This window comes from Eurosta solidaginis, chromosome 1, assembly GCF_040869045.1.
Source record: "Eurosta solidaginis isolate ZX-2024a chromosome 1, ASM4086904v1, whole genome shotgun sequence".
Classification (NCBI taxonomy): Eukaryota; Metazoa; Arthropoda; class Insecta; order Diptera; family Tephritidae; genus Eurosta; species Eurosta solidaginis.
Window position 1 is genome coordinate 102076317 of NC_090319.1, and position 25506 is coordinate 102101822.

The window sequence follows — 25506 nt, forward strand, 5'->3', positions numbered from 1 at the left end:
AGAGTGGGTCGTGTTTCCCTGGGTAGTGTGCGTTCCTCTTCCGCAAGTTTTGGGTACTGTTCTTTGAGTACTGGATTCACCGGGCAATTCCCGGCATAAAGGTTTGACGCCTGTTTGTGGAGTTCACTGAGGACCTGCTTGTGTTTTTTGGCTTCATACGGCTGAGTTCTCAGGTGCCGTATTTCCTCATAATGCTTACGGAGATAACTGCTTAAGCCCATGGGCGGTGTTGGCTCATCAATCAGATACCTGTTGTGATGCCCAGGTTTCTGGGTATTCAACAGGAACTGTTTGGTTAGCATCTCATTTCTCTCCCTGATGGGGAGTATTCGCGCCTCATTATGTAGATGGTGCTCTGGGGACATAAGAAGACATCCCGTTGCGATTCTGAGAGCAGTATTTTGGCAGGCCTACAGCTTCTTCCAGTGAGTAGTTTTAAGGCTTGGCGACCATATAGGGGCCACGTAGCATGCAATCGGCTGGCCAATTGCTTTGCAAGTAGTAATGAGCGTTTCTTTATCTTTTCCCTAAGTACTGCCAGCAAGAGATTTGAGGATTTTATTACGGCTCTGGATTTTCGGTACAATTGCGGCTGCATGTCACCAAAATGTAGATCCTGATCAAACGTCACACCCAAGATTTTGGGGTGTAGGACAGTGGGTAGCGTAGTGCCATCGACGTGGATGTTCAAAATGGTCGACATTTGGGACGTCCATGTTGTAAATAAGGTCGCGGAGGATATAGTCGCGAGGCGAAAAAACTGGAGAGATCAGGGAGGTAGCCGTTTATTCTGTTGCAAAGCTCGTCCATCTGTGGGACCGGGCCTGTGGCCATTATTGTGCAGTCATCGGCGTAAGAAACGATAGTAACTCCTTCCGGTGGCGAAGGTAGTTTTGATATGTAGAAATTAAACAAAAGTGGGGATAGGACACCACCCGTGGCACCCCTTGCTTAATTCTTCTTGGCTTTGATGTTTCGTTTCTGAATTGCACTGATGCCTGCCGACCACCCAGATAATTTGCGGTCCACCTTTTAAGACATGGGGGAAGGGTAGACCCTTCCAAGTCTTGCAGTAACGTGCCATGGTTGACCGTATCAAAAGCTTTTGATAGGTCGAGCGCAACGAGTACTGTTCTATGGTGGGGCTTCTGATTTAAACCACAATTTATCTGGGTGCTAATGGCATTTAGCGCGGTGGTGGTGCTATGGGGTTTTCTAAAGCCATGACAGGCTAGCTGCAAATTTGCTTTGAAGTAGGAGAGCAAAATGGCTTCAAGCGTATTGGCTACTGGCGATAGGAGATATCGGGCGATATGACTCCCCTATGTTAGCTGATTTCCTAGGCTTCAGTAGCGGGACCACCTTAGCCATTTTCCATTTTTCGGGAATGACAAAGGTGGAAAGAGACAGGTTGAAGACATGCGCTAAATATATGAAACCCTCTTTCCCTAGGCTTTTAAGCATCGGCTTGGCTATGCCGTCTGGGCCCACTGCTTTGGATGGTTTAGCATGACCGATGGCATCCTCAACCTCTTTGGCGGTGATGGTAATCGGAGACGCGCTGAATTTATGCTTATGTGCGTGTCTGTTGGCCCTCCGTCTATCTTTGTCGACCGTAGAATGCATTATATATTGTCGGCAGAAAGCACTCGCGAATTTTTCCGCATCCGACAGCACTTTATCACCAAAGGCGATGGAAATTTTGTCATTGTGCTTAGACGGATTCGATAGGGACTTTACGGTGGACCAAAGTTTACCTACACCGGCAGAGAGGTTACAGCCGCTTAGGTGCTCCTCCCATTTCGCCCGCTTGTGCTCATCCACAAGCAATCTGATGCGTTGGTTTATATCCCTTATTTGGGGGTCGTCGGGATCAAGCTGTCTTATAAGGTCAAGTTCTCTCGCTAAATTTACGGCCTCCGCCGGAAAGTGAGGCCGAATTTCGGGAATTCTACCGGCGGGAATGAAGCGAGCCGAGGCAGATTCAATGACCCTGCGGAAAGCACGCTCCCCTTGGCGAGCATCAGTCGGGATTGGGAGGGCAGCAAAGCGGCTGTCTGTAAAGGATTTGTATTCGTCCCACTTTCCTTTTTTAAAGTTTTGAAAGTGCGTTTTTCTGTGACAATGAAGTCGGTGGTACACTCGAGGGAAATAAGTATAGGCAGGTGGTCGGATGCCAATGTTACCATCGGCTGCCAGTTGACGCAGTTTACGAGTCCTGCGCTCACGATAGATATATCCGGCGAACTGTGACAGCTTCCTACCATACGTGAGGGGGCATCTCAGTTTTTTGTGCAGAACGTCGTTTCTTCTATTTGATCCGCCAACATCTCACCTCTACTGTCTGACTGCAAGTTTGAATGCCATAGATCGTGATGGACATTGAAGTCGCCTAAAATAATGCGATTATTGCCAGTGAGTAAGACGCTGATGTTAGGGCGGTATCCACTGGGGCAACAGGTGGCAGGAGGGATGTAGATGTTGATGATTTCTAGGTTTGCATCGCCTGATCGGACAGATACGCCTTGACGTTCTAAGACACTGTCCCTGCGGCCGATGTCGGGATCAAATAAATGATATTGCAATGAGTGGTGTAAGATAAACGCGAGGCCGCCTCCATTTCCGCTCTCACGATCTTTTCTGTGGACATTATACCCAGAACAGGTCTGCAGAGCAGATCTTGCTGTGAGTTTAGTCTCTTGATTCGCGGCGATGCGGATGCGCTAAGGCGTAGACTACGGGACGCCCTTGGGCGTGAACAGCAAGGAGCCACAAAAGATTTATAAAAGTTACGTGGACGTCGGGTTTTGGGATCAAGCCCAGAACAACCTGTCCGATGCAACCATCCCTTACACGAGACACATTGAATAGTATGACCATCCTAAAAATATTTTTTCCGGCAGATGCAGCAAAACCATTTCTCAGGAACGGGGTCATGAGACAGACCCGGATTGGGTTCGATACCCTCCCGGAGCAAGAGAATATGGAGCAGTCCCGCTGCAAGGAGCTGCTGGGAGGATGACAATTTATGGGAAGGACGCAACAAATTAAATGGGGTTACACTGAAATGGCAGTCCTTGGTCGGGGAAAATCCCGAGTCGCTCCGGTACACAGAACCGACTGCCTTGGGAAGCGATGTTGCTTTACTCGACGTCTATTACGTGATCGTCGTTCTCCTGTCAATTACGACTTGTGTGCTGCAAATGGAAGCAAAATCAAAACATATGGTTTTCTAACCTTGAATCTCAACTTAGGACTTCGTCGTGATTTTCCATGGAGATTTATCGTCGCTGACGTCGATCTTCCAATAATTGGATCGGATTTTCTCGCTTATTATCACCTTTTACCTGAATGTCGTACAAAACGCATCGGCGACGTCACAACTGGTCTTCAAGTACACGGGTTTTCTCAGCCTTCATCGCAAAGCAGTGTTAAAGCAGTTCAGGATTCGTCGACTTTCGGTGCTCTCATTTCTCAATTTCCTGAAATTACTCGTCCACCAGGTTTACCTCGTAATATAAAACACGAGGCTGTTCATCACATTCGCACAACTCCTGGACCACCGGTGACAAGCAAAGGCGCTTAAATCATGAGAAATTAAAAATAGCTAAAAAAGAATTCGACGCTATGTTACAGGCTGGTACAACTCGTCCATCAGAGAGTTCTTGGTCATCGCCTTTACACTTGGCACTAAAAAGTTATTCAACTTGGCGCCCTTGTGGAGATTTTCGTGCATTGAATGCTCGAGCTATCCCAGATCGGTATCCTGTCCATCACATTCACGACGTCACTCACTTTATCGATGGTTGTACGGTATTTTCGAAAATTGATCTTGTTTAAACTATAAACAAATTTCTGTAGCCGAGGATGACATTTCCAAAACTGCTATTATTACTCCATTTGGCCTTTTTGAATTTCCATTCATGACGTTTGGACTTCGAAACGCTGGCCAGACCTTTCAAAGGTTCATGGATGAAGTTTTGCGAAGTTTAGATTTTTGTTTCGTTTATATGGATGACATTCTCGTTTTCTCTCGTTCCAAAGCAGAGCACGAACGCCATCTTAAAATCATTTTTGAACGTCTAGCAAAATATGGATTGGTGATCAACGACAAAAAGTGTACTTTTGGAGTCAATGAAATTCCTTTTATTGGTTATATCATCTCTGCTGCTGGAATACAAGCTCCAGAAGAGCGCGTCCGGGTAATCAAGGACTTTCCATTGCCAAAAACAGCACAAGATCTTCGACGTTTTCTTGGAATGTTAAGCTTCTATCGCAGATTCATTCCGCATGTTTTTGAATACGAAGCTTCATTGAATAATGCAATCAGCAACCCACTCCTGAAAGGATCTCAACCAACTGGACGTTTGAACTGGAAGAAGCTTTCATAACCTGTAAAAACTGTATCTCTTCTGCTTCACTTCTGGTTCATCCTCGCATGGGTGCGCCTCTTGGTTTGTTTACAGATGCTTCGAACCATTCAGTCGGAGCATGTTTACAACAGCTTGTCGATGGCGTGTGGCAACCCCTTGCATTTTTCTCGAAGAAAATGTCATCAAAAGAATGCTCTTGACCTGCTTTCTATCGTGAACTTCTTGCGACCTACGGTGCAATCCAGCACTTTCGTCATTTTTTTAGAAGGCATTCATTCACGATTTACACTGATCATACCCTCACTAGGGTAGGCACATTGTCGTTGGTGTGAGGGCTTAGCCGAACTCCATAGCGCCCGACTATGAGGCGGAGCTGTTTAGGACTGACATCTACGCCGTTTAACCTAATACGAGGGCGGCGGGATGTCGGTGACCAAGAATTGCCAACCCCCTAATCCAGGGTGTTATGCGGACCGTGCCTATTGGACGATTTGCAGCCAGGGGATAAACTCGGCTGTATTCGAACGGAGCCTTCCCGATACCGGGCCACCTCGGGAAGTATTAATGGCCTTACCACAGTAAGGGGCGCTGCTGTGGCGGACGGTTCTTTCCCCGTATATAATACTGGACGGCTGAGCCCGCCTTGTCGGGCAGGTGGTCGTACGACCAAGATGAACGACTCATTACCTGACTGTAATAAGGACGATGTAAAGAGGAGGACTGAGTCGCAATCCAAGGACGACAAATACGAATTAAGTGATGCGTCGGAATCGGGGAGCGAGATTAGTGCTGATTCAGTGAACTCCGTGTTGGAGAAGCACACAAATGAAAACGGAGTAGAAGAGTGGAGAAGGGTACGGAGCAGAGGAAGTAAAAGAGCTCTCTCGCAGTACCGTGCAGCACTAAGAATTGTACAACGCTTGGGAGCAGTGGTCGACCCAACAGAAGTGGAGATCGAGCGCTTGGAATGGGCCCATGAAGCGGTAGAAGTAGGTCGAAGGCAGTTCAAAAGGTTTACTGCGGGAAACCCTCGGTTCTGCAACCGGTACGAGGAGGAAGAAGTGTCGAATGGCAGAATGAAGAAGCAACGTTCGGCGGAAGGCGACAAGCCTGCTTTCAAGAGGCAGAAAGGACCTAGTCCTAGAGCCGCGAGGCAGGGCAGTCGCATAGACAAGACAAGTAGGCCCAAAGCTGTAAGACAGATGGGCTCCAATAGCGAGGTAGCAACTACCTCGAAAGCTGCGAGTCAGAGGGAAGTTCCAATTAAGGAAGTAGGAGATAAGCCAAAGGGAGATAACGCTAAGACTCCGGCTTTCTCGGAGGCGCTAAAGGGAGTTAACGTTAAGACTCCGGCTTTCTCGGAGGTGCCAAAGGGAGATAACACTAAGACTCCTGCTTTTCCCGAGAAGATGAGTGATGTGGCAAAGTAGTCACTGATTGTGGCGCTGGTTGATCGTAGCAGTCCTTTCGGACAAATGACTACTGAAAGGTGGAGATCTGTGGAAAGGGAGCTTATTAGCTAAATGCTTAAGATGATGCGGGAACAACCAAGTAAGCCCCTTCCAACCTTTGATTGGGGGGGATGGTATAATGGTGTGAAGATGATAGCGTGCGACAACATCGTGAGCTTGCGGTGGCTGGAGGAAGTTGTTCCAAACCTCCAAAGGCAAGCCACGAACGCGCGGTTTGAGGTGGTGGATAAAGCGCAAATCCCCACGGTACCAAAAGTTAAGGTATGGATACCATGCGTGATGAAGTCGGAGGATACACTGCGACTTCTGCAGAATCAGAATCCGAACATATCGAACATACTTACTGTATCTCGGCCTACCGAGGATGGTCAGTTCTACATCTTCCACATAAACAAGCAGGCGGATGATATTTTGTACACGCAGCTTGGTAAAATGTCCTTTGGCACTGGCAAAATTTACATGCGACTCAGGAAAAGAAGTCCCGAAGATAAAAACCCTAACACGCTAGAGGAAAGGACCTCAAAAGCCTAAGGGAAAAAAGACAGGTGGAGGTCCCCGATGTCACCACGAACGCGCTAGAAGAGCACCAACCGCTAAATGGTGCTGTGACTCGCACAGAGGAACACCCTGCACAACAGTCACGAGAGGCTGAATGGGGCCTCGAATACTCTAAGCCAAAAGGGCAAGGGGAGGACAACGACGTCAAGACGAAGGTGCTGAAGGGGGACAAACAGCCCAATGGCGTTGCGAGTCCTACAGATAAACCTCCAACACAGTAAAGTGGCGTCGAGCGAACTCTACCTAACCCTTGAGGAGGGTTCGTTTGGCGTGGCGCTGATCCAGAAGCCGTGGCTCTCATCGGGAGGAAAGGTTTCTGGACTTAGCGCGCGCGGGTTTGGCGTTTACTACGCACAAACGGAAGGACGGGTGCGAGCTGTAGTAATGGTAAGAAGACAGCTGCATTCATATATGCTGCCTAATTACACCACTGAGGATATCGTAGCGGTGGCCGTTGAGCAAAATAATAAGCAGGCATTTATCATGGCGTCCTGCTATATGGCCCATGCTGCGGAGGTCCCACCGATGGAGTGCAAAAGGCTAGTACAGGAGGAAGGGTGCAAAGGGCGGTTGGTCATAGGCGCAGATGCAAATGCGCACCACAATGCATCCTGCAAACCAATTTGCAGATAGCCAACAGGGGAAATGTCCCTACATACATTGGTCCAACATCCAGCAATGTTCTGGTTATTACATTGAGCTCCGAGCGTGATATATCAAGGTATGATTGGATGGCTCTTGATAGACCATCCTTCTCCGACCATGCGTATATCAGCTTCAACATCCCCCTAAAGAGGGTAGAGAAGGGAGGAACCTTTAGAAACCCTAGGTCAACGAACTGGACTAAATTCCAGAAACATGTAGAAACCAAACTGGGACAACCCAAAGAGGTTGCTAATGTACAGGAACTGGAGGAGTCGAATGAATTCCTAACAGGGACGCTTATGACTGCGTATAACAAAGCTTGCCCTCTAAGAAGATTCAGAGGAAAAGCAAAGCCGCCATGGTGGAGCAATGAGCTGAGTCTTCTAAGAAGACAGGTAAAAGAAATGTTTAAGCTCGCAAAGACCGCGGAAAGCGAAGCGTGTCGGGACGAGTACAGGGATCTACTGAGGATCTACAAGCGTGAAATTACCAGGGCGAAGGGAAACTCATGGAAAAGTTTCTGTACGGACATAGAGTGCTCCAGCGAAACAGCACGGTTGAAAAAAGTCCTAGCAAAGGGAAACATAGTCCAGGGACTAATAAAGAAAGAGAACGGAGAATGGTCACGTAATAGTGAGGAATCCCTTGAGGTGCTTCTCGATACACATTTCCCATCGGGAGACGGTTTAGAGGAGCCAGCAGACATCACTCACACTTCGATCACGGAGCTAGTAGTGCCGGGCTTGGTGACCGATACCAAGATCGAGTGGGCAGTGAAGACGTTTTCTAAGTTTAAATCGCCGGGCCCAGATGGTATATTCCCGGCCATGCTACAAGTCTCAAGTAGGGCGGTCGTGGAATGGCTTAAAATAATATTCGATGGGTGCATACGACTGAACCATGTACGCTTCCCAAGGCAGTCGGTTCTATGTACCGGAGCGACTCGGGATTTTTCCCGACCAAGGACTGTCATTTCAGTGTAACCCCATTTAATTTGTTTCGTCCCTCCCATAAATTGTCATCCTCCCAGCAGCTCCTTGCAGCAGGACTGCTCCATATTCTCTTGCTCCGGGAAGGTATCGAATCCAATCCGGGTCCGTCTCCTGACCCCGGTCCTGAGAAATGGTTTTGCTGCATCTGCCGGAAAAGAATCTTTTTAGGACGGTCATACTCTGTTCAGTGTGTCACGTGTAAGGGATGGTTGCATCGGACAGGTTGTTCTGGGCTTGATCCCAAAACCCGACGTCCACGTAACTTTTATAAACCTTTTGTGGCTCCTTGCTGTTCACGCCCAAGGGCGCCTCGTAGTCTACGTCTAAGCGCCCCCCCATTACCTTCCAGCAGCCCCGCTGCTCAGCAAGCCACAACAAGTACCCGCTGCTGCTCGCGCCTTACGGCGCCAACAACTCAAACAGCTGCTACCACTCATAACTACAATCTTCGTAGTAGAGTCGGAAGCAATGCTGAGCAACAGCCCCTGCCCCCGTCTTCTCCCCCCCTCTTTTCCGGCAGCAATCGTGTAGGTCAGGGAACCAGACTCTTAGTCCCTACCTCCGTTTGCACCGTTTGCCAGCACAGAATATATATGTTTGCGACATCCGCCCAATGCAGCTCCTGCCTTGGGTGGTGCCACTTTCCTAGATGTTCTGGTCTCCGCGACGGCAACCACTCGACGGGTTTCATCGCGCCATGTTGCCAGGTCGCAAACCCAAATCATCCGGGTACCCCAATGCTTGCCCAAGGACGCCCAGTCCCAGGGCCACAACAGCAATTGCGTCCTGGCCTTCCTCAACCCAGGCGTAGTCACCCGTCACTTACCCCCAGAGTGGCGACGTCTCCCCTCATGCACTTCAGAATTCTGCAGTTAAACTGTAATGGACTAACTGGGAAGATTACGGAGATAGTCAATTTCATGAAGCGGCACAACATCCGCATTGCTGCGATTCAAGAGACTAAACTCACAGCACGATCTGCATTGCAGACCTGCTCTGGGTATAATGTCCACAGAAAAGATCGCGAGAGCGGAAATGGAGGCGGCCTCGCGTTTATAATACACCACTCTGTGCAGTATCACATATTTGATCCTGGCATCGACCGCAGGGACAACGTCTTAGAACGTCAAGGCCTATCTGTCCGGTCAGGCGATGCAAACCTAGAAATCATCAACATCTACATCCCCCCTGCCACCTGTTGCCCCGGTGGATACCGCCCTAATATCAGAGCCTTACTCACTGGAAACAATCGCATTATTTTAGGCGACTTCAATGCCCATCATGATCTATGGCATTCAAATTTGCGGGCGGACAGTAGGGGCGAGATGTTGGCGGATCAAATAGAAGAAACGACGTTCTGCACAATAAACGGAGACGCCCCCACACGTATGGTAGGAAGCTGTCACAGTTCGCCAGATATCTCAATCGTGAGCGCAGAACTCGTAAACTGCGTCAACTGGCAGCCGATGGTATCATTGGCATCCGACCACCTGCCTATACTTGTTTCGCTCGAGCGTACCGCCGACTTCATCGTCACCGAAAAACGCACTTTCATAAACTTTAAAAAAGGAAAGTGGGAAGAATATAAATCCTTTACAGACAATCTCTTTGCTGCCCTCCCTATCCCGACTGATGCCCGCCAAGGGGAGCGTGCTTTCCGCAAGGTCATTGAATCCGCCTCGGCACGTTTCATTCCCGCCGGGAGAATTCCCGAAATCCGGCCCCACTTCCCGGCGGAGGCCGCAAACTTAGCGAGAGAACGTGACCTTATAAGGCAGCTTGATCCAGGCGACCCCCAAATAAGGGATATAAACCAACGCATCAGATTGCTTGTGGATGAACACAAGCGGGCGAATTGGGAGGAACACCTAAGAGGTTGTAACCTCTCTACCGGTGTGGGTAAACTTTGGTCCACCGTAAAGTCCCTATCGAATCCGACTAAGCACAAAGACAAAGTTTCCATCGCCTTTGGCGACAAAGTGCTGTCGGATGCGAAAAAATGCGCGAGCGCTTTCTGCCGACAATATATAATGCATTCTACGGTCGACAAAGTTAGACGGAGGGCCAACAGACACGCACATAAACACAAATTCAGCGCGTCACCAATCACCATCACCGTCAAAGAGGTTGAGGACGCCATTGGTCGCGCTAAACCATCCAAAGCAGTGGGCCCAGACGGCATAGCCATGCCGATGCTTAAAAGCCTAGGGAAAGAGGGTTTCAAATATTTAGCGCAGGTCTTCAACCTGTCTCTTTCCACCTTTGTCATACCCGAGAAATGGAGAATGGCCAAGGTGGTCCCGCTACTAAAGCCTGGTAAACCAGCTAACATAGGAGAGTCGTATCGTCCGATATCTCTCCTATCGCCAGTAGCAAAGACGCTCGAAGCCATTTTGCTCCCTTATTTCCAAGCAAATTTGCAACTAGCCTCCCATCAGCATGGCTTCAGAAAACTCCATAGCACTACCTCCGCGCTAAATGCCATCAGCACCCAGATAAATTGCGGTTTAAATCAAAACCCCCACCATAGAACAGTACTCGTAGCGCTAGACCTATCAAAAGCTTTTGATACGGTCAACCATGGCTCGTTACTGCAAGACCTGGAAGGGTCTACCCTTCCCCCATGTCTTAAAAGGTGGACCGCAAATTATCTGGGTGGTCGGCAGGCATCGGTGCTATTTAGAAACGAAACATCAAAGCCAAGGAGAATTAAACAAGGGGTGCCACAGGGTGGTGTCCTATCCCCACTTTTGTTTAATTTCTACATATCTAAGCTACCTTCACCACCGGAAGGAGTCACAATCGTTTCCTACGCCGATGACTGCACAGTAATGGCCACAGGCCCAGGCCCACAGATCGATGAGCTATGCAATAAAATAAACGGCTACCTCCCTGATCTCTCCAGTTTTTTCGCCTCGCGAAACCTGGCATTATCACCGACTAAATCTTCCGCGACCTTATTTACAACATGGACGTCCCAAATGTCGACCATTTTGAACAGCCACGTCGATGGCTCTACGCTACCGACTGTCCTACACCCCAAAATCTTGGGTGTGACGTTTGATCAGGATCTACATTTTGGTGAGCACGCAGCCGCAATTGTTCCGAGAATTCAGAGCCGTAACAAAATCCTCAAATCCCTTGCTGGCAGTACCTGGGGAAAAGATAAAGAAACGCTCATGACTACATACAAAGCAATTAGCCAGCCGATTACGTGCTACGCGTCACCCATATGGTCGCCAAGCCTAAAAATTACCCACTGGAAGAAGCTACAGGCCTGCCAAAATACTGCTCTCAGAATTGCCACGGGCTGTCTTCTTATGTCCCCAGAACACCATCTACATAATGAGGCGAGAATACTCCCCATTAGGGAAAGAAACGAGATGCTGACCAAACAGTTCCTGTTGAATACCCAGAAACCTGGGCATCCCAACAGACATCTGATTGACGAGCCAGCACCGCCTAGGGGCTTAAGGAGTCATCTCCGCAAGCATTTTGAGGAAATACGGCATCTGAGAACACAGCCGTATGAAGCGAAAAAACATAAGCAGGTCCTTGGTGAACTCCACAAACAGGCGTCGGACCTTTATGCCGGGAATTGCCCGGTGAACCCAGTACTCAAAGTAAAGTATCCAAAACTTGCGGAAGAGGAACGCATACTCCCCAGGGAAACGCGTGTCACTCTGGCTCAACTTCGTTCTGGATACTGTAACAGGTTAAACTCTTACCTATCCAGAATCAACCCCGACATACAAAATGTATGCCCCGCTTGCAATGTGTCCCCACATGACACCAACCATCTCTTTAATTGTAATGTGGAACCAACGCCTCTAACACCCCTTTCCCTATGGTCCACCCCTGTTGAAACAGCAAGTTTCCTTGGACTCCCGTTAGAGGATATTGATGACAGTTTGTGATCGGTCGCGTCTGTTAGGTGGGGCGAAGCACTGCTACAACAACAACAACAACAACTGAACCATGTACCGCACTCTTGGAAAACTGCTCGTGTAGCTTTTCTACCAAAGGCGGGGAAGATCGGTCACGTGTATCCCAAAGACTATAGACCCATTAGCTTAACATCATTTCTGCTCAAAACCTTTGAGAGGCTGACAGATGTGTACATAAAGTCCAGCGTGGATGAAAAGCTGCTCTCCACAACACAGCATGCGTACACCAAAGGCAAGTCGGTAGACACCGCATTGCATATGGTGGTAATAAGCATAGAGAAATCCCTGGAATATAAGGAGTATGCTCTAGGAGTCTTCTTGGACATTGCCGGGGCTTTCAATAATGTTGCAAAATGGGCGATTATGGATGGTCTTAATTACATTAAAGTACATCCTGCCTTAATCAGATGGATCGGCTGCATGTTAAATTGCAGAAAGATTACATCACAATGGGGATTGTACGAGGCCACGAAATCAGTGGACAGGGGCACGCCGCAGGGAGGGGTGCTATCAACTCTGCTGTGGACGCTGGTCATCAACCAACTGCTCAGGCGATTCGATGAGGGACCCGTAAAACTTACGGCTTACGCAGATGACGTTGCAATTGTCATAAGTGGAAAGTGCCTTCCAACGGTTAGTTCTTTGATGGATCGGGCATCAAATGTTGGGCTGAAAGTCAACGCGGATAAGACGGATATGGTCTTGTTTACAAAGAGGTACAAGGTCCCAAACTGGATCAGGCCTAAGTTAGGAGGGGTGACCCTACAGGAGAAACCTTGCACAAAGTATCTAGGAATCATCCTATACAGTAAGCTGTCATGGAAGCTCAACGTGGAGGAGAGGGTGAAGAAGGCCTCAACGGCACTCTATGCATGTAAAAGAACGCTGGAGTGTAGGTGAGGCTTATCGCCCTCTCTTTCTCATTGGATTTTTTCAGCGATTGTAAGCCCTATTCTATACTATGGAGTTCTTGTTTGGTGGAAAGCCACACAAAAAACAACATACCTCAAAAATTAGAGGGGGTATGCAGACTATCGTTGCTTAGCATTACGGGAGCCCTGAAAGCAACCCCGACGGCTGCACTGTATGCCATTCTGCACATTCCACCTGTAGACCTGGTAGCAAAGAACATAGCATTAACAACTGCAACCAGGCTCGGTGCGTCGGGGCAGCTTGAGCGCCTACCATATGGCCATAGAAGTAAAGCGTCATCAATCACAAGACGAACATACTACCTGATTCCCTATCTGCGCTTCGAGGGAGATCTTAAGGCCACAATAGAGGCGAACGGTTGGCGCAAGGGTGCGCAAATGGCGGACGAGGCGATACATGTGTACACAGATGGTTCCAAAGTAGTGGAAGGCGTAGGGTCTGCGGTATACTGTGCTGATCAGGAAATAAGCAGATCCTACAGGCTGCTGGATTACTGTAGCGCTTTTCAAGTGTTAATATTAGCCGTAACTAAAGCAGTTGAAACCCTGGAAGAGAATAGCTTAAGCTGCCACCGTGTTAACTTTTATATTGACAGTCAAGCAGCAATTAAGGCAATAATCTCGCATAGCACAGCATCTAAATACAGCAGTCTCTGGAGAGAATCGGGACAGGGAGAAACATACATCTATATTGCGGTATATGAGAATAGCTGGAAAAGAAAAAGCGGACGAACTAGCTAAAAAGGGCGCATCCCTTGAAGCTTGTTCCGTAGACGTCCCAATTAGACTGGGCGAGATTAAGCGAAGTCGAGAGGTGAACATGATCGACCAAGCGGGAAAGGCGTGGGTTCAAGCGCGGGGCTGTAAAATGTCGAAGATTATGTGTAGGTCTTACAACCTTAGACTAACACAGTTGCTCCTATCATTAAAAAGAGAGGACTGTAGACTCATGACGGGTATTCTGACTGGACACTGCCTTCTGGCGTCACATGCCTTTAAACTAGGCTTGGTCAGTGATAGCAGATGTAGGAAGTGCGGGTTGGAGGAGGAAACGATCGAGCACGTTCTGTGCTCGTGCCCTGCACTTGCCAGGCTAAGACTCCAGCTATTGGGAGTGATACAGCTGTCAGATCTAGAAGGAGCAAGTGGCTTAAGTCCTAGGAAGCTTCTAGTATATGCCAAGAAGACGGAGTTATTTTATAACATAGGTCCTAGTTTTTGATAGGGTTTTTCAGTTTGGTCGTTAAAACAAACTTCTGATAACACTACGGACTCAATCAGTATATGTGAGGTCCTCATGGACCGGCCAGTTCAACCTACCTACCTACACCGATCATAAACCATTGATTTACGCTTGTCAACAAAAACGTGAAAAACTTCCACCAGTTCAACTCAGACAACTCTCATTCATTGCAGAATTTTCAACAGATATCCAACACATCAAAGAAACCGATGTCGTTGCAGATACACTCTCACGAGTTGAAGCTGTTTCCGCACCGTTGGATTACAAGTTGCTGGTTCAGCTTCATAACCGGAGCCATCCAGGTGCCAATCCTTCGCTCAAGCTAATCAGCGATCGTTTTGTGTGGGCGTCAATGAACTAAGACTGTCGAAATTGGGCTCGTGCTTGTAATGATTGTCAACGATCAAAAATTTCACGCCATGTTCACGCTTCACTTGAAAATTTTGAAACTCCAACAAAGAGATTTTCCCATATTCACATTGATCTGATTGGTCCACTTCCACTTGCATGGTCTTTTCGATACTGCTTGACTGTCATCGATCGTTTTACTCGATGGCCTGAGGTTTATCCTTTGCAAAACATAACTGCAGTTAATGTGACTCATGCACTTTTGGATTGTTGGATATCTCGTTTTGGCGTTTCTGAAATTATAACCTCAGATCGTGGAACTCAGTTTTCTTCTCATCTTTTCAGAATTTTTGTTAAACAATTCGGAATTCGACATAATTTGTCTACAAGTTGCATACCTGCTGCAAATGGTTTAGTCGAACGATTACATATTCACTTGAAAGCTGCAATCATGGCTCATTCCGACATTGACTGGGTTCGGGCTTTGTTCTAGTTCTACTTGGAATTCGCTCAGCTTTTAAAGAAGATATCAAAGCTACTTTCTCTGAAATGGTTTATGGTGAAACGATTCGTTTGCCATTCGAATTTCTTTCTTCGAGTTTTGGACACAAAATTTCGGATGATACAAGCAGTTTTCTTTCAAGTTTACGTGAATTTATGTCGCGCTTACGTCCACTTCCAGCATCAAGACACTGTCAACCTGGAGTTTTTGTTTTCAAGGAACTTTCGAAATGCAGTCATGCCTTTCTCAAAGTTGGACCATTTCTTAAAGCACTCCAGCGTCCATACACCGGGCCGTATGACATAATTCATCGTGATAAAAAAACAGTCACACTCAAAATTCGAAATGAACCAACTAAAGTCTCTATTGATCGTGCAAAACCAGCTTTTGTTATTCAAGATGACATTGTTTCAACACCTAATCCTACTTCTACATCTGTTCCTGTTTCAACGTCTGTACCTGTTCCTGTTCCTAAAAATGCACCAGTTCCAGAATTCGTGACCCGGTCCGGCAGGAAAATTCGATTTCGAGAAATTTTGGATTTGTAGCCAAATTCTCTACCAAGGGGGATAGTGTGCCGGTGCCGTTTAAGTTTTCAGAACAAAAGTGTTGCTTAGCAACGAACATTTAAATTTTATTGTTCAACAAGTTTTCATACTTCAGTTTGTCATTAATCTTTTTCATTGTGAGATAATAAAATAATTTTATTTCTAAATTTCAATTGAAAATATTTATTGCTTATTTCCTATAAACCTTCAGGCCATCCCTCCCTCCCCACCCCCAAGTTCCATGACCCCCTAACCCCTGGGGTTATCAGGTTTCACCACTTTCTCTGACTTTGGTAATGAGTTGTCGTATTTTTTACATTTTTCGAAATTTTCGATATCGAAAAATTGGGCGTGGTTATCGTTTGATTTCGGCCATTTTCAAAAGAAGTGTGTAAATAAATTTTTGAATGAAACCGTAAATATGAGTTTTACTAAATGAATCTGAGTTTAAGTCATTCAATTCTGAAAAATGCTGATATGCCGTATACTCGGAATAAATCGAAAGTTCTCTGAATCCACTTACCACCATCACACGTTTTTCCTTCGGTTCACGTGGTGTATATTTTTTATGAGGCGTTGTAACACCGCCAGCGCGCATATTTGATGTTATAGCTTCGCTCGTAGTACTTTTGATACGTGAGGCTAGATCTTGAGCACTATCGGCTTTCATATTCAGCACAGTTTCTGCCCAATTGCAAATTATTTTCCACGTCTCTGTATCAGCTGCACCTGCGGAGGAGGTATCACTGGTACTAATTAAGGGCGCTGACTCATTAGCGGCAGCAGTGTTGAGTAACGGCAATTGCGGCGCATCTAATTTTGTAGTTTTGCGCATAGCCGCATAACAATATCGGGAATGTCCACGCGTTCCTAAACGACGCGGTCGTACGCCAGGAAAGACTTGTTTCATTACTTTGCCAAAATCTGCCGTGGAGAGTGGCTTAATGTCCAAGCGATCGCAATATGCGCTGTGAACAAAAAATAAATATAAACAAAACAGGCGTAACCTTTACTTTCCAAGTTCGGATTAAAAAATACGAGTCAAAAAGATTGGCACATTACTTACATATAATCATTATAAACGTCTTGCTTTGGTATAGACACTTTGGGATCATGTTCCAGGTGTGTGCGTACCCAGTTAATAGTGTGATTTATCTCAGAACGTGTACCCAATGGATTTTGTGGATGACGCAGGGGATCTGGAAGCAAACAACCACAATGTATAGTTATCAAGGCCGCAATGGTTCAGAATTGTAAATAAAACTTTTTTTAGTTTATTTTTCACTCAAAACCAATCGTTATTTTCTTTATAAACTTTTCAGATAAGGGACAAAAGATTATATCAGGCTGAACATAGGCTTTAGCAATATACATATATATTAAAATCCTATGAAAAGCACTGGGAGAAAAACAAACCCAAAAAATTTCTCATACACATCATTTTTATTAAAAGCACTTAGTGTTCTGGCCCTCAATACAATTCTCTTCTTCTTATGTTGTTGTTGTTGTAGCGATAAGGTTGCTCCCCGAAGGCTTTGGGAAGTGTTATCGATGTGATGGTCCTTTGCCGGATACAGATCCGGTACCACAGCACCTTTAAGGTGCTAGCCCGACCATCTCGGGAACGATTTATGTGGCCACATTAAACCTTCAGGCCATCCCCTCCCTCCCCACCCCCAAGTTCCATGAGGAGCTTAGGGTCGCCAGATCCTCGTCTGTTAGTGAAACAGGATTCGCCGCTGATAGGTGAGGCTGACAGTTGGGTTTGGAGAAGCTATATATTGCCCTGGCAACCTGAAGGGTTGTGCTACACAGCCCCTTGAATCTGGTATTTTAGTCGCCTCTTACGACAGGCATACCTCTCTTCGCTTATAATTTGGTAAAGCGGCTTTTAACACAAGTAATGATGTATAGAATTTTCAAATAAACTTTTTGTAGGGCACTTTCCAAAAATATGTAGTTTACTGTTTACTTGTTTGATTGATTGGCTGATATATATCTATAAAACATAAAATTTCCCATTAATTTATCTACTTATTTCTGGCCCAAAAAAAAATGAAAATTCTCGAACGACCAGTTTTATCACAAGTAACTATCAGACAAAATATGTTTACCCGTCTCAGGTGTTTCCCCAGGCAGACGTAAGTAAAGCAGTAACTTCTCCACAGGCTTCAAAGTCGCGACACGATCAACAATTTGCTGTATTTGTTCTTTTGACGATTCACTGGCGAGAAATGATATTAAAAAAATTAACACATCAGTTTATGTAGAACTGCAGATATACTCACCTTATGCCCGATTCTACAACCTTTTGTAAATTACGTAAACGTTCATCATCTGGCAATCGTACGCCCATACCCGCCAAACGCCCGTGAACTGCGGGAACATTTGCACTTACACTACTATTTGGGGTTGCGCCGAGTGCGTTCAAAACATTTTCCGCAATATTGCTGCTGATAACTCCACTGCTGCTGCTGATGTTGCTGCCAGCAGCACTGGTCATAGGCACATCTGTGTTTATCATTCGTTGCTGTTGTTGCTGATTGATCAAGCTACTTACACTATTGCCGCCAGCTGGTGCTGTGGCAACACCACCAGTACCTCCAGCTAATGAAGCCGCTTCATTGGGATGTGTGCTCATTGCATTCATGATTTTATTTAACTCAAATTGTTGCTGTAAATTCAAATGTGAGGTGAGATGCTCCAATTGTGGTGTGACTGCACCAGGGAGTAATGGTGGTGGTACAAAACCACTTTGTACAGGTACACTGGGAGATGAGGCAGCTGGTGCTGTAAGCACTGTTGTGGGTGCATGCGTCGGTGGAGCTTGATGTTGATGCAGATGGTGTTGAGTATGCTGGTGTGCGGTCATGGTGTGTGACATATGTGTTGCATCTATAGTTGATTGTTGAATTGGTAATGGTGGTGGATGAAAACGTGCACCGGCATAAGCGGCTATACCATCAGGGTGTGCTGGATGACCCAAAGTGGCAGCAACACCTGTACCTCTAAAAATGCTACTATGCGCTGGCATTAATGTTGTTGGATCATATAGTCGGTGCTGTTGCTGTTGATGATGCTGATGCAATTGTGATGTTGCCGATAATGGGCTTGTGTTATGTTTTTGTTGTTGTTGTTGCTGCTGATGTGCGGCAATAACAGCTGCTGCTGCTGTAGCCGATGCTTTCGTCCACTGCGTACCATTGTGACCAGCATTCTTGTCGGTCATGTCCATATAATACTGACCGCGTTATTTGCGTGCTATTTATCAATATGTCACCCCAGGTGCTACTTACGGCTTCGGCCCGCGCGACAATAAATGCCGCTGCGTGCGCTGCCGTATTTACTTTTATTCGTAGAAATGTGTGAAAGTTAGCACTTTCTTTGGACTAGAAAATGTATAAATATCTGCTGACCTTCGACTGCCGGCACTACCAGCTAAAACGTCACGGTTGTACGTTCACTGTGTGCTATATTATGGGTATATAATTTTCAAGCAGCACGCTCACTGTGAAAAACTGATAAGACGACCGACCTCCACCTCCGCCGCCATATATTTCTCAATGTTAATTCGCTGTCCAACAGGACATACACATACGCACAGGTAGACGTTTACTGGGACTGATTTTGCTTCTCCGCCACTGTTCAATAATTTTTTCCCCTAATTTTATTTTGTTACCCTCTTTTTGTAAGATAACCACAGTTTCGTTCCTAATTCTATTTTTTACATTTATTGTTCGGCGTATTGAGATTTTGATGATAATAAATGATGATACGAAGTTAGACGATAGTTAAACATTTTATTCTGCGACCGATAGCTCTTCCAACTCGTCAATTTTTTTTTACTTTGGTGCTTTGGATTTGCGTTGGAATTTTGTCACTTTATCTTTATACACTGGTAAGCACTACACCTGAGTGTTTGTCGATTCCATTCGAACTTGTTGCACTTTGGCAAATTGCAAGATTATTTTTTTACATTTTTATTAAGCATGCTAAAAACATATTTGTATTATGATTATTTTACAGTATGAAAAATATTAATCTGCGCTATAAAATGCGTAATGTTGCCTGATGGCACAATTGGGCAAGAAGGTTGGCAAGCGTGATGCGAAATTGTGGGAATGCGAATCTTCGAGATAACCCAATAAACAGAAGTTGTCAAAGGGAGTGAACGGTAAATCACCTCGTGTTCCAATGAAACATGAACCAGATACGGATAAAAATAAGGTGGCGGAGGATTTTGTCGATGATAATGCCAGGTTTCGCGAGGCGAAAAAACTGGAGAGATCAGGGAGGTAGCTGTTTATTCTGTTGCAAAGCTCATCGATCTGTGGGCCAGATCCTGTGGCCATTATTGTGCAGTCATCGGCGTAGGAAACGATAGTAGCTATCATCCGGTGGCAAAATCCTGAGCCAGATAAATAATTTTGCATGTAAATGCAACAACAACGATTTGAGCCAGATAAATCCAGATAGAAGTCTGGTTCAATTTCCCTACAAGAATACTGACTATCATATGACTATCATCTGATTGTCAGCAATGTCAACCTAACGATCAGCGCCTCATACAAACTTTTTATCACAAACTTAAGGGGACTTGCGCAAATGTGATGTAAACAATTGCGTACGTGTGAGTTTTTGTCTCCTTCTTATACACCAACATGGCCTACTGATTAAGTATATAGCCGTACTGCTTACTCTCATTCCTTTTCCTGGATCAGTGCTGGCACTTTAACTATCAAAAAGTGTCATAAATGATAGTTTACTGTAGATATCAAGTTTGACTGTTATACTATCATAAATGACCATTGTTATATTCCGCCAAAAATGAAACAATGCTTTTTGCTTTTTATTTACTTTATTTCATTACGTTTTAAATTTTGTACGTGATAAAAGCATACGTGTTTCTTATTTGTTTAAAATAAATAGTTTTATAAGAATTCGAGTTCAGAATGTCCAATTTAAATTCAGAAAATAACAAAACAACAGAAGAGCGCTTTTCTCATACGGAAACACATTTAAAAATGAATCAACACTAACCACTATTATTTTTCGCGTATCATTTTTTTGAGTGCGCCCCACACATTCCGACAGCTTTTGGTATTTTTTAATATTATTTTCAATTTTTTTCTTTTAGCATGAAGCTTTGAAATGCTCTCTTTTTCATTTTTTAAACTTATTTTTTATATGGTTTTCGTCGGTTGAAAATGGCGGAATTTAAAAAATAACAAAACAACCGTGATAATCATTTGATTGTCATATGACAGTCAGTAGTGACAACATGATTAAATCGGATAAACTGTTCTCGCATACATAAAATTCCGTTGAGAATTATGTATCTGTCTCACATGCATAATGGTATCTGCTGTATGTTATTTTGTTCTGTACCAGGTGTCCGAAGCTTTCCCAGTTTGAGTCCTTTTTCATGATTATAGACTGTCGTTGGGTACATGCGGACATGCGTGAGCCAGATAATTTGTTAATTACTTCTTTATAGGTTGGCAACGCGGCCTTTAATATACCTACTTTTTCAAAATGATGTCGCTGCTTAGCCTTTCGCCGTATGAGTTAAATGAAAAACAGCGGCGACATCTGCCTATAACATTTCACGTGTGCGAAAATTTCACGACATCTGCTTCTCAAGTCTCTCAATGATCCAGAGCCTTCCCGTGAGAATTGAGCGTGAGCCGGAGCTGTAAAACTCACTGAAAGACGGCAATTAACTCCTTCTGGTGGCGAAGGCAGCTTAGATGTGTAGAAATTAAAGAAATGGGGGGATAGGACATCACCCTGTGGTACCCCTTGGTAATTCTTCTTGGTTTTGATGTTTCGTTTCTGAATTGCACCGATGCCTGCCGACCACCCAGATAATTTGCGATCCACCTTTTAAAACATGGGGAAAGGGTAGACCCTTCCAGGTCCAGCAGTAGCGTGCCATGGTTGACCGTATCAAAAGCTTTTGATAGGTCTAGCGCAACGAGTACTGTTCTATGGGGTTTTGATTTAAACCGCAATTTATCTGGGTGATAATGCCAATTAGCGCGGTGGTGGTGCTATGGAGTTTTCTGAAGCCATGCTGACGACAGGCTAGCTGCAAATTTGCTTTGAAGTAGGGGAGCAAAATGGCTTCAATCGTCTTGGCTACTGGCGATAGGAGAGATATCGGGCGATATGACTCTCCTATGTTAGCTGGTTTCCCAGGCTTTAGAAGCGGGACCACCTTGGCCATTTTCCAATTTTCGGGAATGACAAAGGTAGAAAGAGACAGGTTGAAGACATGTGCTAAATATTTGAAACCCTCTTTCCTTAGGCTTTTAAGAATCGGCATGGCTATGCCATCTGGGCCCACTGCTTTGGATGGTTTAGTATGACCGATGGCATCCTCAACCTCTTTGGCGGTGATGGTAATTGGAGACGCGCTGACTTTATGCTTATGTGCGTGTCTGTTGGCCCTCCGTCTATCTTTGTCGACCGTAGAACGCATTATATATTGTCGGCAGAAAGCGCTCGCGCATTTTTTCACATCCGACAGCACTTTATCGCCAAAGACGATGGAAATTTTGTCATTGTGCTTAGACGGATTCAATAGGGACTTTACGGTGCTCCGTTTAGGTGCTCCTCCCATTTCGCCCGCTTGTGTACATCCACAAGCAATCTAATGCGTTGGTTTATATCCCTTATTTGGGGGTCGCCGGGATCGAGCTGTCTTATAAGGTGACGTTCTCTCGCTAAATTTGCGGCCTCCGCCGGGAAGTGGGGCCGAATTTCGTGAATTCTACCGGCGGGAATGAAGCGAGCTGAGGCGGTGTCAATGACCTTGCGGAAAGCGCGCTCCCCTTGGCGGTCATCAGTCGCGATAGGGAGCGCAGCAAAGCGGTTGTCTGTAAACGATATGTATTCGTCCCACTTTCCTTTTTTAAAGTTTATGAAAGTGCGTTTTTCTGTGACGATAAAGTCGGCGGTACGCTCGAGCGAAATAAGTATAGGCAGGTGGTCGGATGCCAATGTTACCATCGGCTGCCAGTTGACGCAGTTTGCGAGTTCTGCGCTCACGATTGATATATCCGGCGAACTGTGACAGCTTCCTACCATATGTGTGGGAGCGTCTCCGTTTATTGTGCAGAACTTCGTTTCTTCTATTTGATCCGCCAACATCTCACCCTTACTGTCCGCCCGCAAGTTTGAATGCCATAGATTGTGATGAGCATTGAAATCGCCTAAGATAATGCGATTGTTGCCAGTGAGTAAGGCGCTGATATTAGGGCGGTATCCATTGGAGCAACAAGTGGCAGGAGGGATGTAGATGTCGATGATTTCTAGGTTTCCATCGCCTGACCGGACAGATAAGCCTTGACGTTCTAAGACACTGTCCCTGCGGCCGATGTCAGGATCAAATGTATGATATTGCACAGACTGGTGTATGATAAACGCGGGGCCGCCCCCATTTCCGCTCTCCCGATCTCTTCTGTGGACATTATACCCAGAATAGGTCTGCAGAGCAAATCTTGCTGTGAGTTTAGTCTCTTGAATCGCAGCAATGCGGATGTTGTGCCGCTTCATGGAATCGACTATCTCCATTAATCCATTACAGTTTAACTGCAGAATTCTGAAGTGCAAGGGGGGAGACGTCGTCACTCTGGGAGTAAGTGACGGGTGGCTACGCCTGGGTTGTGAAAGGCTAAAACGCAACTGCTGTTATGGCCCTGGGACTGGACGTCCTTGGGTAAGCATTGGGGTACCCGGTGTATTTGGGTATGAGGCCTGACAACATGGCGCAATGAAACACGTCGGGGGGTTGCCGTCGCGGAGACCAGAACATCCAGGAAAGTGGCACCGTCCATGGCAGGAGCTGCATTGGGCGCATGTTGCAAACATATATATTCTGTGCTGGCAAACGGTGCAAAGGGAGGTAGGGACTAAGAGTCTGTTTCCCTGACCTGAGGGGTCGACTGCTAATACGCTACCAAAAATATCGAGAGAGGTGTCAAAAAGCGCGTATTGGCTTCGACAACAATAACCCGAAGGCGGAAAAGAAAAATTGTATATCTGTCCGTAGATATTTGCAGTTGAAGTTGGCGATTTTCATCGGCCGCTAATTTTGTTGACTATTTTTTTTTTCTAAAGAAAAACGGTATTTTTTCTTCTTAAACTTCTGTTAATTCAAAAGTTGCATATTTAAATAGTGCCGTCCCTGCAAAAATCGCGAGTACTCCATGCATGCATGTATGGGGTACTCGCTATGGACCAACCGAGTACTCCAAAATTAACCACAATTCATACAAAAAATATGGTCCAATTAACATTGCGATGTCCTAGGACTGGACCATATACTCCAGCTTCGCATTACATCAGAGTAATCCATGGAGTACCCACAGTCCAACAAACATCGGGTAGTGATTACAATCGTTAAAAACGAGCAATGATCGGCTTACAATGTGTTCGTGTAGAAACATGAGTTGGTCCATTGCTGCATTACTGTGGAGTATAATGGTAAACACTCCAGTGGACCACATGATCCAATGATTTTTGCAGGGGTATCAACAAGTGAAAATAAAAACACAATTCACACACATAAGATTGTGCAATCACGAGTTCAAAATTGCTTCGTTCTGCGCATCAACGTCACACTTGACTTCTTCAGCGAATGAAAGAAAGAGAGAAAAAACAAGAGCTAAAGGAAAATGACGTAAAAATTGCCTTTAAAATAATGTTTACATGCGCAATGCGCTACCTTCTATAATTCCATCATGCAATAAAAATAATCGCGTTTCAATGGTTTCAGTAGCTACCCTACAAGAATACTGACTATCATATGACTATCATCTGATTGTCAGCAATGTCAACCTAACGATCACCGCCTCATACAAACTTTCTATCATAAACTTAAGGGGACTTGCGCAAATGTGATGTAAACAACTGTGTACGTGTGAGTTTTTGTCTCCTTCTTATACACCAACATGGCCTACTGATTAAGTATATAGCCGTACTGCTCACTCTCATTCATTTTTCTGGATCAGGGCTGACACTCTAACTATCAAAAAGTGTCATAAATGATAGTTTACTGTATATATCAGGTTTGACTGTTATACTATCATAAATTACCATTGTTATATTCCGCCAAAAATGAAACAATGCTTTTTGCTTTTTATTTACTTTATTTCATTACGTTTTTAATTTTGTACGTGATAAAAGCATACGTGTTTCTTATTTGTTTAAAATAAATATTTTTATAAGAATTCGGATTCAGAATGTTCAATTTAAATTCAGAAAATAACAAAACAACAGAAGAGCGCTTTCCTCATGCGGAAACACGTTTAAAAATGAATCACCACTAACCACTATTATTTTTCGCGTATCAATTTTTTGAGTGCGCCCCACACATTCCGACAGCTTTTGGTATTTTTTAATATTATTTTCGATTTTTTTTTCTTTTAGCATTGAGCTTTGAAATGCTATCTTTTTCATTTTTTAAACTTATTTTTTTTATGGTTTTCGTCGGTTGAAAATGGCGGAATTTAAAAAATAACAAAACAGCCGTGATAATCATTTGATTGTCATATGACAGTCAGTAGTGACAACATGATTAAATCGGATAAACTGTTCTGGCATACATAAAATTCCGTTGAGAATTATGTATCTGTCTCACATGCATAATGGTAAATTTGAGTATCAATGTTTACGTCATCGCAGGATCAGCATTGTCAATTACAAGTGTGAGTGTATTAGTAAACCTATCAGCGTTTCTTGTAGGGTAGTACCCTACAAGACGGAGGTAACCAGTTCACCCACACATTCAAAGCTTTTTTCGCTCTCCACTAACACATCGACGTTTCATGCTGTCATCGAAATGACAGTTCATTAATTATTCCGGAAAAATTGAAACGCAAAAAAAATATAAATTGTTTACAACGAAAAATATCTTGTGCTTTTAGTTGTGACATGTGAC

The 25506-nt window shown here is 45.1% G+C and overlaps 1 protein-coding gene and 1 pseudogene across 7 annotated transcripts in view; one reads left to right on the top strand and one right to left on the bottom strand.

The window, feature by feature from the left end:
- The window catches only part of LOC137236605 (uncharacterized), a 93834-nt gene extending 74195 nt beyond the window's left edge, over nt 1-19639 (bottom strand). For all 7 annotated transcript variants that reach the window (XM_067759396.1, XM_067759395.1, XM_067759392.1 and 4 more), the window contains exons 1-4: nt 17849-19639; nt 17675-17784; nt 16627-16759; nt 16084-16528 (exon numbers count right to left, since the gene is read on the bottom strand). In XM_067759396.1, the coding sequence (XP_067615497.1) occupies nt 16084-16528; nt 16627-16759; nt 17675-17784; nt 17849-18795 (1635 nt within the window). In that variant the 5' untranslated portion in view covers nt 18796-19639. The remainder of the gene's footprint in view (nt 1-16083; nt 16529-16626; nt 16760-17674; nt 17785-17848) is intronic.
- LOC137237443 (glycerol kinase 3-like) overlaps nt 1-25506 on the top strand; it is a 277790-nt pseudogene that overhangs the window by 238470 nt on the left and 13814 nt on the right.